At 55.5% G+C, this 15,624-nt stretch overlaps 1 protein-coding gene across 1 annotated transcript; it reads right to left on the bottom strand.

Annotated features, from left to right (window-relative positions):
- Positions 1-26: 26 nt before the first annotated feature.
- CMTM5 (CKLF like MARVEL transmembrane domain containing 5) lies at positions 27-5,024 on the bottom strand. Its single transcript, XM_061181467.1, is given in 8 exon segments — positions 27-125; positions 867-1,002; positions 1,417-1,558; positions 2,590-2,674; positions 2,877-2,969; positions 3,397-3,549; positions 4,663-4,845; positions 4,848-5,024. Coding segments are annotated over 8 exon segments (1,068 nt in total).
- Between the last annotated feature and the right edge of the window lie 10,600 nt (positions 5,025-15,624).

The following is a 15,624-nucleotide window of genomic DNA, read 5'->3' as shown; positions in this document are numbered from 1 at the left end:
ATGACTGCCAGACTCTGCCTGAGCCCCTATCCTTCCCCGCCGACCATCCAGGAGCCGTCCTGGACTCCTGGGGGAGGGGGGCCCTGCCCCTGTGTCAGAGCTGGGGGAGCCAAGACACCCCACATCTACAGAAGAGGAACCGGGCCCATAGAGGTGAGGTGGCTTCCCTGAGGTGGCAGAGCTGTGAGTCCCCCTACTGCTCAGCCAACCAGACAAGGGACGAGAGGGAGAAATTTCAAAAGTGGAGAAAACAAAGGCACCAGAGGGTGAGCCAATTCTAGACACTAGGACACAGAATTTCACTGCTGAAGCTGAAGCCACCCTCCAACTACCCCACCCCTGAGGCCACGGGAGTTAAAGGTGTCCTGGGACACCTGTTCCCTCCAAAATGAATTCCCCACCGATGCCAGGAGAGGCTCAGAGCTGGCTGGGGATGGAGATGTGGATAAAGAGGGTGACACAGGTCCCTTTCTGGTCAGCCCCTTAGAAGTAACCCATAGGGAGTCCCGCTCCCCATCAGCTGCTGGTACACTTGGCTGGGGCCCGGGTCTGTGGGCCACACCTCATCGTGAGGGCATCCTGAGACTCTGGAGCCAGCTGACACCAAACTGAACCAAAGTGTGGACCAAACCTGGGTCCCGCTTGTCTCATCTTGACCTCTCACACAGACACAGACGAGCAGGGCACGCGCAGTGCACACCACAGAGCACACTTCGGCTCCCTTCGAGCTCCCACCAGGGACAGGCTGGCCCGTGTCACACGGCTGCTCAGGGGACAAGGCGGGTCCTTACCCCACTCTGCTCCTAGCAAACCCCTGCCCCCTGCTGGGCTTTCCTATGGCCAGGCCCTCCTGACCACCTTCTCACCCCTTCATTGCCCCCCGCCCCATCTCCTGGACTCCCCTGGCTAAGCCCTTCTGCTCCCTCTTCTGAGGCCTTGACCGCCGCCTGCCCAAGGTCGGTCACCAGTCTTGAGAATGGCCCGTCGGTAAAGTCCTGAGAACTGTGAGCAGAGACCAGAGAAACACAAAAGCCAGTCGGTTCTAGCCCTGGAGAGGCTACCAGTTCCGGCGAGGAGCCAGGACATGAGGTCAGGAGAACAGGAACCCAGAGGCAGGAAAAGCCAGACCAAGAGTGGCTGGTGGTTAGCACCGAGGGGAGCAGAGCAACTACCAGAGTTCAGGTTCAGGCAGGGCTTGGGTGCTGGGACCTGCATCTGGAAGGAGCACCCTAGAAGAAGGAAGGCATTTCAGGGCAGGGACACAGAAGCACTGGAGAGGGGCTAGCAAGTCAGCTTGGACGAGCTAGGCCATGCTGGGCTCTGCGGGGCTGGGCAAGGATGTCCCAGCCACACTGAGCTGTCACGGGCCAGGCAGGGCTGACTCCAAAGTCCCCCTGAGCCATGACTGCCCTTCACTAGCTGGTCTTCTTCCCCATCTGTGAGTGTTCAAGGATGGGCCTGCTGGGCACCTCTGAATCCCTGGGACCCAGCACGGGGTCTGCACATGGGATGCTCAGGAAATGTCCTGCTGAGGCACTGGCAAGCTGGGAAGGTGGACCTGCTGGTGGAGGGAGCTGAAAATGAGGCTGGGCCATTTTTTATGAGTTACAGGGGCTCAGTACAATATCCAGAACACCTGTTCAGGTGTTAGGAGAGCTGGGCTCCAGCCCTAACTCTGTCACAAATAAAGAGGTCACTTCCCCTAACTGGGCGTGTCCTCTCTTATGTGAATTGAGGGCATTGAACCAGCTGATATCTGAGGGCTCATGCAGCTCCAGCAATGTGGGAATCTCTGCCCTCATCTGATGCTGACCTCTCCCTGGCAGCCTGCGGGCCAAGTCCTCCCCACACCACCAGGGGGAGCTCTACACACGCCCCAGGCAAGCACCTCACCTCAAACACACTAAGACCGGGGTGTGAAAAGCTTGGCAAGTGGGCACTCATTCACATCCGGAAGGCTTGCGCCTTCTCAGACACAGAAGCCTGGGTGCCCGGCCACCAGGCACACCGCAAGGTGGCCTTGCACACAAGAGTTGTGGCATGGAAGCTTTATGTTGAAGGATGTCTAAGCTCCCCCTTCCTCATTGTTCACACCTGGTCCCAGAGAAGGGACCGTGACCTGCTCCAGGCAACATTCCCATGAATACTCTTTGGCATTCCTAATCTGCCTAATTTGGGGGGAAGAAAAAGATTCACCAGTAGGATTCAAGTCTTTTAATTTGGGAATGACCAGCTTCCTCCTGTACCCTCCCCTTCGTCCATAACACCCCCTCCCTGGCCGAGCTTCATCAGAAGCCAGATCTCAGAACACCAGGCCCCACAGACAAATCCCCGGTGACTTCTCAGGCCTGGCTCCATCGCTGTAGGCTGGGGTGATGGACAGTAGGCTGGGGAGCTAGTGAATCCAAAGGAGACGTGTCTGGGCTCTGCTGTCCCCCTTTTCTGGCTGGGCTCAGGAGCCAGGTAGCCCCAGTATCACTACTGGTCCCCTGTGAAGATGGAGCCAGGTGGGGTAGGGCATGGCAGGGTGGGGTAGCTGGGGCAGGGGGTGGAGGGGGCATCTCCTCTCCCCAGAGCACAGGTACTCACCCTGGGTGGCCCTGGGTGCCATCTCAGTCCGGTAGATCTTGAAGGCATCGTAGGCAAAGACGGAAACCAGGATGATGCCAAAAACCTGTGGGAGTAGGAGCAGGGATGGCACAACAAAGGCCATCAGGCCATTGATACTGGGGAGAGGGAGGTGGGTGATATGGGGCAAGGTGTGAGGCAGACCCTGGGCACTGGGTTGAGCTTGGGGTGGAGAGAGGCACACAAAGTGTGCAACCACCAGCCAAAGGTCCTTGGGGAGCCAGAGAGCTCTGTGGGGCTGGACTCACAAAAGCAGCAATGGCAGCTCCGTCCCGGGAGGTCACAGCCGCAAAGGAGACCACCAGGAAGATGATGCTGGCGCTGACACAGCGGAGGAAGTCCTGGGGGTTGGGGGTGCAGGGTCAAAGGGAAGCAGAGGGCAGGGGGCATCACCCTGAGGTTTTCCAGGCTAGTCAGCAGCTTGACCCTCAGGCACTGTGAATCCCTACATGGAGATACCCTTGGACACAACATAAAGTGCTTGAGAGACAAAGAGAGAGAGAGCTCACACAGTTCCCCAGGGGAGGGATGAAGATAAATGCAGAGCGACCAGGACCAGGACGAGAAGCCAGGGGCCTGGGCTGGGGCTGGACCTGGACAAGGGAGCGGATCTGAGGGATGTGGGTCAAAGGAGTGTTTAAGTGCTGGATATGGGAGCCGGACTCCTTGTTAAACCAGGAAAAGGAGAGAGGCTGGGAGAGGAAAGGAAAATTCAACATGCAGAGAAGAAAGGGACAAGAACGGGGTGGGGGAGGCAGGGTCCCTCACCAGACAGGGCCAGTTCAGCCGATCGAAGCGCTGGTAGTACTGGGTGGCGTAGAGGAAGAGGAAGGCTAGCGTGATGAAGAACTCCAGTAGCGCAGCAGCCATGTAGGCGGAGATGGAGGCCGTGAAACAGACGAAGATGATGAAGGTCAGGGCCTGTGGGACCGAGGGTGGGAAGCTTGCCAGGAAGGGGACACAGGCACAGCCAGGCCTTTGCCCTCTCCCTCCCCGGAGCTCCCCCAGCCGGCCCCACCACCTGTCCTTGGAGGTCTCGCCATCCCTGGAGCCACATCCAGGGCCTTTGCCTATTGAGGGCCGACTCTGGCCCCCCACCTCTGCCTGCGCATGCTCCCCCTGCCCTGGGATCCCAGCAGCCCCAGCAGTTTGGCCAAGCTGCACGGCTCCAGGGACCACCACTCTGTGAAATCCACAAGAGAGTGGGTCCCCCTTTAGCCCTGAGTACAATGGGAACGCCAGCCCCTGGAGTGGCGCCCACATCAGCCTGTGACCCCAGGAGGCACCCCATGCCCCATAACACTTCCCCCACTCCTGGATGCCTAAAACTCTTCTGACAAGGACCAGAGCCTCTGGTTCCATGCCAAGAGGCAAGGTTTAGATGGCAGATGCTCCAGGGTGGACTCTGGGGTCCCCTCAGCTCTGGCGATGTAGGATGGCGTATATGCAGAAGACTTAAATTTACTAGTAGGTCTTGCTAAGTGACTAAGGGAAGCTCCTTTCCTGAGGACAGATGTTCATGGGGAGCAGGCAGCAGATAAAGTGGGGCTGCAGGAACTCTGCCCTTTTTGGTAGTTGAACTTCTTGGACATGCCAAGAAGTGGCCATCTTAAAGCCCAGGGAAAGACCGGCTGGTGTTACCGCTGTCCCATCCCTGTGCCTCACACCCCCTCGATGTCCCAGAGAGCTGTCCTCTGTTTAACTTCAATCCTTCCTGCAGCAACTGAAACCTGCTGTGACTGCCTCCAGATGGGAGATGCGGGGCTGGGCGGGGGGGGTGGGGCTGGAGGGGTGTCCTGAGAGCCTGGGGAGGGAGGCTGCTGAGGGCTGAGCCCTGGGGGGGGGGACAGCTGGGGCCGGAGGGGTGTCCTGAGAGCCTGGGGAGGGAGGCTGCTGAGGGGTGAGCCTGGGGGGGTGCAGCTGGGGCCAGAGGGGTGTCCTGAGAGCCTGGGGAGGGAGGCTGCTGAGGGCTGAGCCCTGGGGGGGGCTGGGGCCGGGAGATGGAGGCCTGCAGGTCAGGGAGGCAGCTGTTACCAGCTCAGTTTCCAGCAGGATGCCTTTGAGGGACGAGAGGAACGTCTTGTCCACGGTGAAGCCCTGGAGCCCCGCAGCTGCCCCCTCTTCAGGGGGCCGGTCCCGGCGATTCCAAGCACTGAGCATCTCCACGGGGCCCACCGGGCACAGCCCCCACTGCCACCAGCCAGGAAGGAAAACAGGAAAATGGAAAACTGACAGGATGGGGAAGCGGAGAGGAGCAGGAAGGCACTGCGAGAAACCTGAAAGTGAAGCGGGCAGGCCTGCTGTGGGACCCTGGAGAAGGCGGCTGCCCAGAAGGGCCTGCACCCAGCTGCCCAGAGTGCTCGGCGGGTGCGTGCACTGCCCCCCAGGCAGCACATGGGAGGGGAGGCGCGGGCAAGGGGGGAGTGGTCAACCCTCCCCTTACTTGGAGCCCAGCCCCGCCTGCCCGCAGAGGGGAGAAGGTGGGGGGGGGGGAGGTCCGCGGAGAAACCAGGATGAGCTGGGAGGTGAGCCGAGAAATGGGCCGGCCTAGGAGCCCCCAAGGACCCAAGCCTGAGGAAGTTTGTGGCCCTCTTCCCTAACCTTAACCCTCTTCCTCACCATCCTTTCTCCCTCACCATCCTTTCTCCCTTTTCCTTTTAGGGAGGGTGGGAGCTGGAGCCCAGCTCAGGCAGCAACCCCCAGAACCAAGCAGTAGCAGCCAGAACTGAGGACAAAGGCAGATTGTTGGGGGACAAGGGGGCGCTGTGTGCCTGCTGCAGTACCTCAATGGGCCTCTGTCTCTCCAGCATGCCAGGAGGGCAGCCTGACCCCCACCCCAGTGTTTAGGGCTGGGCCAGGGAGCCAGGGAAGGGGAGGGATGGGGGGCCACAGTGGAAACTCTGGAGGGCAGAGGGAGAGAGCAGTAGGTGAGGGCTGACAGTGGGGAGGAAGAGGCACCAGGCTGGGGACCACAAGATGTTCAAGCACCAGGGATGCCAAAGACAAATTAGGCCACTTTTAAATACAGATTATTTATTCGGATAATTCTCTCTATGCTCAATAACAGCCTTTTCCTCAGAGGCACTCATGTCAAAAGACTAGTAACTATACCAGGATGTGTAAGGTAGAGCATCCAAAGTAGATGCTCACTGAGTGTTTGATGAATGAATGAATGAACGAACAAATGAAATGAAGGGCTCTCCATTGGCAAAGGGAAAAATTTCAGAAAGTGCCTGCACTGCACCAGGGCAGCTGGGAGTGGAAGGAAAGAAGAGACAGAAACAGGCAGAGCTTTGAAGACTTTTCCCAGGAGGAAATGCGAGGATGTCAGTTTCCAGGGGCCATAAGCAGCCGCTGCTGCTGCCTTGGATTCGCCCTGCATTTCCCATCCCCTTCAAAAAGTGCAAAGTGCGGTTCCCCGCAAAGTCCCCCATCCTGTCCCAAGATCCTGCTGCTCCAGGTGGTGCTTTGGAGGGGCTGAGCGTTCGGGCATCCTGGCTCACTGTGGCAGCAGGTGGTTGTACACCCAGCTCCAGTGTTTGACCAGGGACCAGCCACGAGCGGCCCAGCTAGGCCATCACACGGGGCCACATGCACACACAAGCCAAGGAGACGGGGTAGAGCCTGCGTTCCAGGCAGTAGCCATCATGGGCACCCTGCTTTCCAGGGCACGGCCGCCTGTAGAAGACGGTCTGGTTGTGATAGAGCAGCTCTGAGTTTCCGAGGGGGTCCATGTGGGAGCCTGTCTGGAGGCTGACGCAGTGTGGACACAGGCAACGTGCGTGGTACAGGTCCCGGGGGAGCCAGTTCAAGTCTCTGTCCAACCTGCAGGGGTGGCAAGCGTCAGGTTCCAGGGGTAAGGCTGGCCGGCAAACAGGGGACCGGCCAGGAGCAGCGAGGGCCCAGGGTGGAAATGCCAGGACTGTCGGGGGCTTGGCTTCTTATTCCAGCTCTGGTACCCATGTGTCAGGTGGCTTTGAACAAGTCACCCCCTCTTCCCTGGGATTTATTTCCCCCAACTGTCAGTGAGGGTCGGGGATAGAAGAATGACTTTCCAACTGGTCCCAGAGCCCTAAGGGAGGCGGGGCAGGTGAGCAGCTCCACCAGAGCCTCCACCAGAGCAGCCCTGGTTCCATCTGATACATACACTGGGCTCTAGCCTGAGGTTCCTTTTTGTAATTATTATTTTTTAGGGTTTTTTAAATTTTAAAGTAAAAACTGCTCTTATATCCAAGTATAAGAAAGCATCAAGTGAAGGCTGACAGTCTGTCTCCCCAGTCCCCCTCCCCAGAGGAAGCCACTATCCGCCATATCCTGCCCGTCCTCCAGACACCGGCTGTGCATGTATTATAAGCACACATAAGAGTGTGTGGTAAGACTTATTGACTTATTCTAAAAGGATTTCATGGTCCCTAAAAGACGTGAAATGTAGGTGCTCCAAAGGTCTGGGACCCCAGAAGCCCAGAGGGAAAGAGCCCCTAGGTTGTAAAACCATCCTCCAAACAGACAGGACTTCGCAAACTGGGGCTCAGCTGTGTGGCATTTCCCAGAGTGGCATTCCCCAATAAATACGCTACAGCAGAAGGGGTCTGTGGCCGAATGAGTCTGGAAAGGGCTGAGTTTAATGGTTTCTTCTCTGCGGACTTCTTGCCGTGAAGGTGCTGGGCACACTGGGAACCTCCAAGGAGTGGGGCCTGCAGCAGTTTTTCCCCCACTTACTTGACATCATCATTTTTTTTTTCTGAGGAACAGCTTGTGGGACAAGAGTTGCAAAGAACACGCTTTGGGGAAGAACAGCAGAGTGGTTATCAGGGGTTCACGGCCTCCCATCCGGGGGTCTAGATCCCAGCCGAGTCAGCCATCTGGTACCCAGCCTCCCCAAAGGGGCTCCCGCCTCTTTAGATTTATCCCAGAACCTAGCCAGCCTTCTGAGACCACTTCAAAGCATAGTGACCTACAGTCTCCACCCTGGATCTAGTCTCAATCAAAGCTGACCCCTCCCTACCCACTGACCTTCTCCATCCATCCCCAAAGCCAAGGCTAAGCCAGAACTAGACTTACAGAGAGTGGGAACACAGACATCCCGTGAGGATGCAAGACTGCAAGAGAAATATGTTTGCGATCCCTGAGGCACTAATTTTTAATATTTTTATTCATTGTCCCGATTTCAGGGCTTCCTAATATTTTTTTACATCATGACACAAATAGAGGATTATGTGTGTGGCACACAGCAAAAGAATAAGACTGCTCATGATCAAAGATAACCAGCCTGGGGCTCCAACCACCCAGCTGCCCCCCAGAGCAGAGGGAGGGTATAATTATAACCCATTCATGGCTCAGGGCAGTAGCATTTGGTATTGGGCTGCTTCGTGCCTGTATTGTACATTATTCTCTGATATTTTAGTTAGAAAAACACAGCCATTGTAGGGGAAGGAGAAGGAGAAGAAGGAAGACGAGGAGGAAAGACAGAAAGGGAGGAGGAGGGGAAGAAGTAGAGGAAGAAGAAGAAAGGAAGAAACCAACATTTTCTGTACTAAGTACAGATTTTTCATATCTTATTTCATATGATCTGCACCATTAGCCTATGGAATATTATTTCATTTTACAGATGAAAAAAACTAAGCTTTGAACACTTGAGTGATTGGCCAAAGGTCACCCAATGAGAGTCAGAGCTAGGCCTTGTCTAACACCCAAACTTGATAACCTCCCTGAGGTAAAAGGGGGCAGGTAGGCTGGAATTGTCTGGAACTTCCCTGGTCCCTCGCACACACGCTAACCAGCACACGAGCAGGTGTTCGGGAGGGGCCAGGGGCCAGCAGACTCACTCGTATCTCCAGGGGGTGATGGACCAGCTGTTGAGGGGTCCGTCTTCACTGGCCTTGCAGGATCCCGGGTGGTGGGCAAGGCTGGTGGTCTCTGGGGGAGGCATAAGCACAGTGTCCCACTTCCGCCACTTCTCAGTGGGGTTCTGTCCTTTGCTGGGGCAGCAGCTGGGCCAGTGGGTACAGCCCTTCTGGGGCCGCAAATGGAGGGTGTGGGTTCCCAAGACCATTGCCAAAGATGCAACCGCCTGTAGGAAAAGGCCAGTGAGAAAACTGCTTCCACTTAGTCCGGGTGCCCCCTCCCCTAGCTGTTCCCTGAGATCCTGGATTCATGCCCCATCTGCTCCCCAGCCCCAAACCTGAGAGCTCCCTCCACCCCAGCCACATCTCTGCTCCAGCCCTGCTCAGCACCATCCCAGCCAGGCCCCTGCTCACTCACTTGGTACATGCCGGATGCTGCTCGCCCAGCCTGGCTGACAGCAGGGCCTTGTGGAAGCAGGTTGACTGGAGCAGTTTAGGAGTCCTGCTTTTATCTGCAGCAAACCTGTTTTGTTTATTCAAATTTATTTCCACTACCTTTTGGAGGGTGTGACCTGAGATTAAAACACAAAACCAAACCAAAAAAAAAAAAAAAAACCCAAAAAACTTGAAAGTGTTTTCAAAAGCTGATTTAAATGCTAGACTCACGGAAGTTGTGATTAACATCATCGTAAGCCCGATAACCTATTGGGTAAACTTTGTTCTTTATACTTTTCCGGGCATGGGTCAAAGCAATAGTATCCTGCTATTCTATGCCTTTGAGAACAGGCATTATTGGAATTTCCCTGGTTCTCTTGGTACCCAAAATTAGGGAACACCATCCTGGTCTCTCTCCAAGAGGCCTCGTTTGTACGATCCCTGCTGCTCCCACCCATGGTCTTGTCTCTTCTCTTCCCTTTCTTCTCAGATGTCCTCCTGATCACCGACCTTAGTGAACATTTCCCTCTATCTCCTTGTTCTCTGACCCCTTCTGTTCTCTGACCCCTTCCTCATCTTCGATGACCCCAACTTCTATGACCACAGTCATCTATGACTTCTCTTCACTGTCTATTACCCGCTCCCTAACTTCTACCCGCCCTCCCCAGGGGCCACCCCACCCCCATCCCTGCACTTCCCTGACCCGCTTTGGGCTAGGGATACAGGCCTAACCCCACAGGCTGCCGGGAAGGCCTGGAGCCATCAATTTGTTGGCTGGATGTGCAGGGCCTGATGGAAGGAGCGGTGGGTGACTGTTCCCATCGCAAGAATGAGAAGGCAGAGCCAGGAAGAGGAGGGGCAAGATGAGAGCCTCATCTAAGAGCCAACAGGAACACCCAGCTCCCAGATCAGCCTGCCCCCACCCCCTACTCCCTGGGCCTTGGGCATGAGAACCACGGCAGGGGGAGCTGCCACTCTCAGGCCAGGGGGTGAGCCCACTCAGGCTCAGCTCCATGGACCACTGTCGGCCAGGAGGGGGTATGTGCGCTCTGGCAAGGCTCTAGCTGGGCCTGGCCCCAAAGACTCAGGTCAGCCAGGGGCCACCCCATCTGGGGGGCTCTTTGCCTCCTTCCCTCCCACCCTTTTCTCTTCATCCTTGTCCATCAACCCCCTTCATTCAGCACACCCACAACGCCACCCTGCCCCACGCCAACACACTCATACACAGACATTGTCTCTAGAATGATGTTTCCTGATTTGCATGTGCTTTCCCTGGCATGGAGATGCCACACTGTGCTGACCCCTGGTTGGCTGCAGATGGAAGGGAAGCCCCCCTGTAAGGGCTTTCCTACTCACCTGGGCATGGGCTGGGACAGGTCTCACCTGAACCTGCCCCAGGCCACAGGGCATTCCTGCCCACTCAGGCATTCAGCCCTGCTGGCTGGGATCCGTGGCTCCAGCTTCCTCTTCCCCAGCCTTAGGTCTGGCACGTGGCCCCCAGGGTGGCTTTTGGTGTTCCTGAGCAACCCCCAACCCCAGAAAAGGCTTTGAGGGGGCCTTCCAGAAGAGCTGGATCCCTTGGGTCTCCCCCAAACCAATCAGAGCCTCAGAGGCTGACACAGGCCCGGACCTCTTGATCTTGGCCCCTATCCAGGACAGCGTGCTTGAAAGAGCTGGAAGTGATCCCAGCTACTTGTTTCACTTGTTGATGCCATGAAGGACCCACGTTGGTTGCGTGGGACATTCCCTCCAGGAGAGGCCTTTGGGGTGTCCCCACTCACCTCTTCCCATTTGCTCAGTCTCCACCCTTATCTCAGGAGCAGCTGTGGGTCCCCTCAAGATGACTCCCTGCCATGAGAAACATTTTCCAGAGGGTTTTCCTCTTGCGGTGACTAAGAAACCCTGAGTCACTTCAGCTTCCAGGGAATCCCTAGGGGTGTGGAGAGATGGGGGTGGCAATGGGGAGAATGTAGAGGCAGAAGCAAAGGAAAGTTCACCCAGTACCCAATATCAAGGGTGCTTCCCCATGTGTCCTCACCTGCCTGGGCCTGACCTGGCAGCCACGGGGGACCAGCTGAGAGTCCCACCCCTGAGCCTCTGGGAGGAGATCAGCCCCTAGCAGGAAAGAGCAGGGAAGATGTGACAGGAAGCACCCCACCTCGGCCAAGAAAGCTTGCAAAACGCTACGATGGCTGTCTTGCCCTTCCTCAGAAAGTCATCCGAGTTCTCACCCACTGCCTTGAAGTCCTTCCCCTGCCTCTGATCAGCTCTTCGCCTAGGGCCCTCTCTTCTCTTGTAGAAATGTGCATGTTTGGTGCGGGTTGGGAGGTGGGCTGGGGGTAACCTGGGTGGCCACAAAAGTGCCAACCAGCCTAGCAGCCCCTGAAACAGTGCTGAAACCACAGGGCTCCGCAGGGCCTACTAAAGCTCATCTGCACTCACCTGAGGTGAGGCAGGGGCACTGGTGTTTAAAATGCTGAAATATTACTTCTGTCCCGGCTGGTAAACAGATACTGTCCTCAGGGCTGGAGCACATCCACACTACAACCTCCCTGTGATCCTGCAACTAAAGGGAGACCACCTGGCCCAGACGGAGGCCTCCAGAACAGGCTCCCGTGTCCTGATGGGGACGCCACGATGGTACCAGTTGCTAATTATTTGTAGTATCACCTTTAGCTACAAGGTGCCTGGAGCCTGCCTTCAAAGAGAACCCAGTCTGGCCTGGGAGACACGCAGAGAATCAGAGTGAACAGGAGAAAAAGCCTAGCAACTCCCTCCCCCAGCCCAGGGCTGGTGCCTCCCCCATGGTGGGCCTTTGGCTTACTCAACTTTGTCCTACAGTCATGGTTGCCCTGTTCATTCGCCCATTTGCCAAATATTTATTGAGCACTTATTATATGCCAGGCACCATTCTAAATGCTAGGAATGCAGAGGAAGACAAGCCAGATAAGGTCCCTGCCTCAAGAAGCTTACATTTTAGAAGGAGACAGATGGTAAATAAGGAAACAAGATAATCTCTGATAATAATAAGTGCTATGAAGAAAATGAAACAGTGTTAAGAAATAGAGAATTACTGGGAGGTGGTGGGTGGGTGGAGGGAGGGGCAACTTAACTTTAAAAGGCCAGGGAAGGCAACTTCCCTGGTGGTCCAGCAGTTAAGACTTCGCCTTCCAATGCAGGAGGTGCAGGTTTGATCCCTGGTCAGAGCTAAGATCCCACATGCCTGGCGGCCAAAAAACCAAAACATAAAACAGAAGCAATACTGTAACAAATTCAATAAAGACTTTAAAAGTGGTCCACATCAAAAAAATCTTAAAAAAAAAAAAAAAAAAAGCCAGGGAAGGCCTTTCTGAAGATGTGGAATTTGACAAGATGATGGAAAGGGTCTGGGAAAGAGTGGTCCAGGCAGAGGGAACAGCACATGCAGAGTCCTAGAGGTGAAAGAGCTTGACATGTTTCAGAAACAGAACGGACAGTGTGGGTAGAAAACAAAGGCTAAGGGAAAGGGTGGGATGAAATGAGGTGAAGAGGTGGGCAGGGACCAGCTCACACAGGATCTTAAAGGCTGTGGCAGAACATTTGTTTTTTGTTTTTTAATTTATATATATTTTTTATTTTTGGCTGTGTTGGGTCTTCGTTGCTGCGTGCAGGCTTTCTCTGGTTGCGGCGAGCAGGGGCTACTTTTCGTTGGGGTGCGTGGGCTTCTCATTGCAGTGGCTTCTCTTGTTGCAGAGCACAGGCTCTAGGCGCGCGGGCTTCAGTAGTTGTGGCTCGCAGGCTCTAGAGCGCAGGTTCAGTAGTTGTAGCACACGGGCTTAGTTGCTCTGCGGCATGTGGGATCTTCCCGGACTTGGGCTCGAATCCACTGGCAGGCAGATTCTTAACCACTGCGCCACCAGGGAAGTCCGGAGCATTTGGATTTTATGCCAAGTTCAGTGGGAAGGTATCAACCGTATTCAAGCATGATCTACATGATGTGGGTTTCTTGAAGGCAAGCTCCGTGTCCTTGACATTCTGCTGCCCCACAGAACTGTCATCAGATAACAATAGTAACAGTTGCTTTGAGCCAACATTTACACATCATGGACCAGGCACTGTTCTCAGGATTCTTTTTTTTTTTTTTTTTTTTTAATGAATGAATCTTTTTTAAAAAAATAAATTTATTTAGTTTTGGCTGCATTGGGTCTTCGTTGCTGCACGTGGGCTTCTACTCTTTGTCGCTGTGTGCGGGCTTCCCATTGCGGTGGCTTCTCTTGTTGTGGAGCATGGGCTCTAAGCTCACGGGCTTCAGTAGTTGTGGCGCACGGGCTTAGTTGCTCCGCAGCATGTGGGATCTTCACGGACCAGGGCTCAAACCCATGTCCCCTGCACTGGCAAGCCGATTCTTAACCACTGCGCCACCAGGGAATTCCAGTTCTCAGGATTCTCTTAATCCTCAGTTCCATTATTACCCCATTTGACAGACAAGGAACCAGAGGCTCCCAGAGGTCACATAGCTTGCCAAGGTTGGAGTTGGCTAGTGTCGGAGCCAGGATTAGAATGCAGCCAATCTGGATGCTGTGGGGTCCAAAGAGAGGAGAACTGGAAGAATCCACGAGCACCCGAGCAGTTCTGAGTAGCAGGAAGAACAAGAACAGGTCACGGGGTGAGACGAGGAGGAGATCAGCTGGTTGGCCCTGCTGGGAAAGGACAAGAGTGGGAGAGAAGACTGGGACCCAGAAAGCCTGATGGAGGGGTTCCTGCCTTTCTACCCCCTGAATAGTGGCAAAGGCAAGCCCTAAAGCTGAGGGCCTCCCTGCCTGAGGCTGCCGCCCACCCAGGGTCTTAGCCTACCACCCAGCCTGGGTTTTCTCCAACCTAACCTGGAGCCCAGAACTCTCCCTAAACAAGTTAGAATCACCTGAAACCTCAGTTTGCGAAGGAGAGGGCAGAGATGAGGCATAAGGACAGGAAGAAGGCTCCTCCTGCCCTCAACAAAGAAACACTTTGAACTTTCATGAAGGTACAAGCTGGGGGTGCAGGGGGAGTTGTGGGAAGCCAAGGTGAAGAGGAAAGGCCATTTTGCTACGCACTTTACATATATTTACTCCTCACCAAAGCCACTGTTCCAGATGAGGAACTGAGCTTCAGAGATGTTCCAGAACTTGACCAAGGTCACACAGCTGACAAACCAGGATTCACTCCTGAGTCTGACTGGCTCCATTTCCTGCCTGGGCACTCCAGAAGCACAGACTTGTTTTCCTTCAGGTTTGCACTCTAACCCCCTCACCTAGCTCCAGGCACCAGGTAGGCGCTCAGCTACAATGAGGGCAGTGAGCCTCACTGCCCACCTCCCAAATCACCATTTTGCCGGGTCCCAGCACTTCCTTCCTGCTTAGTCTTTTCCGTCCTCCATCTGTTTCCCCTGTGCCAATCAGAGCACTCATCTTTGGAACAGGGTTTCCTGCCCACCTCCATCTTGAGCCCCAATTTGCCTTGGCAGTCCCCTGGGCAGAAATCATATACCAAGTCACTCCCCAGAAGCTGAATATCTGTGTTCCAGGCAGCCAGGCCCCCCAGGGCTGAGGTCTGGGAGAAGTTGGACCAGGCTGGAACTGGAATGGGTGAGCTCTCCCTTGAGATGCATCTGGAAATTTTAAAGTTCCCCTCCCATCCTAAAGGAGTCTGAGTTTGTTCATAGGTGTCCAAGCACCAGGGAGAGGAAGGAGCTGGGTCAGGTGCTTCCCCCTACCCTGCTGGCAAATGCCTGGACGAGTGGGCCTGTGGAATGCGGGGGTGGAGGGGGAGGGGAGGGGAGGTGGGGAGCCTCTCTGTATCCAAGGCCTCAGGTTCACAAAGGGCCTTAAATTAGACTTCTGATGTTATCTCCAAATGACGCTATACATAGAGCCATTGTCTATTTTATGTGTTTGAAGTGTTAATGTGTTAAATGCAAATATTGAAAATATGCTACAGTTTTTCAATCCAGTTTGGCATCTCACTTTTTAAATTCCAGGAACCTCAAAAACGGAAGAAGGAAGGCTTTTCCCTGGAGCCTCTGAGAGGCCTTGATGCGTTCTTCCCAAAGGAAGAACGCGGGGTGGGCCGGGGAGGGGGCGGGCAACTGGAGGGAGGCAGCGCGCGCGAAGGAGCAGTAACAGGGCAGGAGAGGTGCGAGGGACCCGAGCCGCGTCCTTCCAGCTGAAGCTTGGGGGCAGGGGGCAATCCCAGCTCCTCTGAAAGAGTCCTGCCCTTTTGTGCCCGAAGTCCCCACTTTTGCTCCTCACGGCAGCAGGAGCGAGCCAGAGTGAGGGCAGGGGACAGGCCTAGACTGGCAGAGAAGCGTAAGAGGCGGCACAACCGGCCCGCCCGCGGCTCCGGGACCAGATGCTCAGGCATCACGTTCTCTCGCCAGGGCTAGAATCCGTGTCCAGCCCCAGACCCCTGCGGAGGCCCTGCCAAGGGTGTAGAGAGGCTCCGCGGAGGACCCCAGAAAGGCGGAAGGAGCGTGCTCCCTCCCAAGGGAAAGACAGATGTGGGGCTAATGAAAGGGATGCAGAGAGGCGCGGGGCTGGCGGGGTAGATCGGGGGCGTGATGGGGAGAGGAAAGCTCCCGGGAGGGAGCGAACCAGACCACCTGGAGGTTCGCCGCGACGCCGGGCTGCAGCCGACGGGGGAGAGGAGCCGGGAGGGGGCGTGCAATTTGGCCCGAGGGTCCTGAGCTGAAACTCAACACCCG

This window comes from Eubalaena glacialis, chromosome 2 (genome assembly GCF_028564815.1).
Source record: "Eubalaena glacialis isolate mEubGla1 chromosome 2, mEubGla1.1.hap2.+ XY, whole genome shotgun sequence".
NCBI lineage: Eukaryota > Metazoa > Chordata > Mammalia > Artiodactyla > Balaenidae > Eubalaena > Eubalaena glacialis.
Note: the sequence above shows the minus strand (reverse complement) of the source record. Positions and strands in the feature narration are given on the sequence as shown.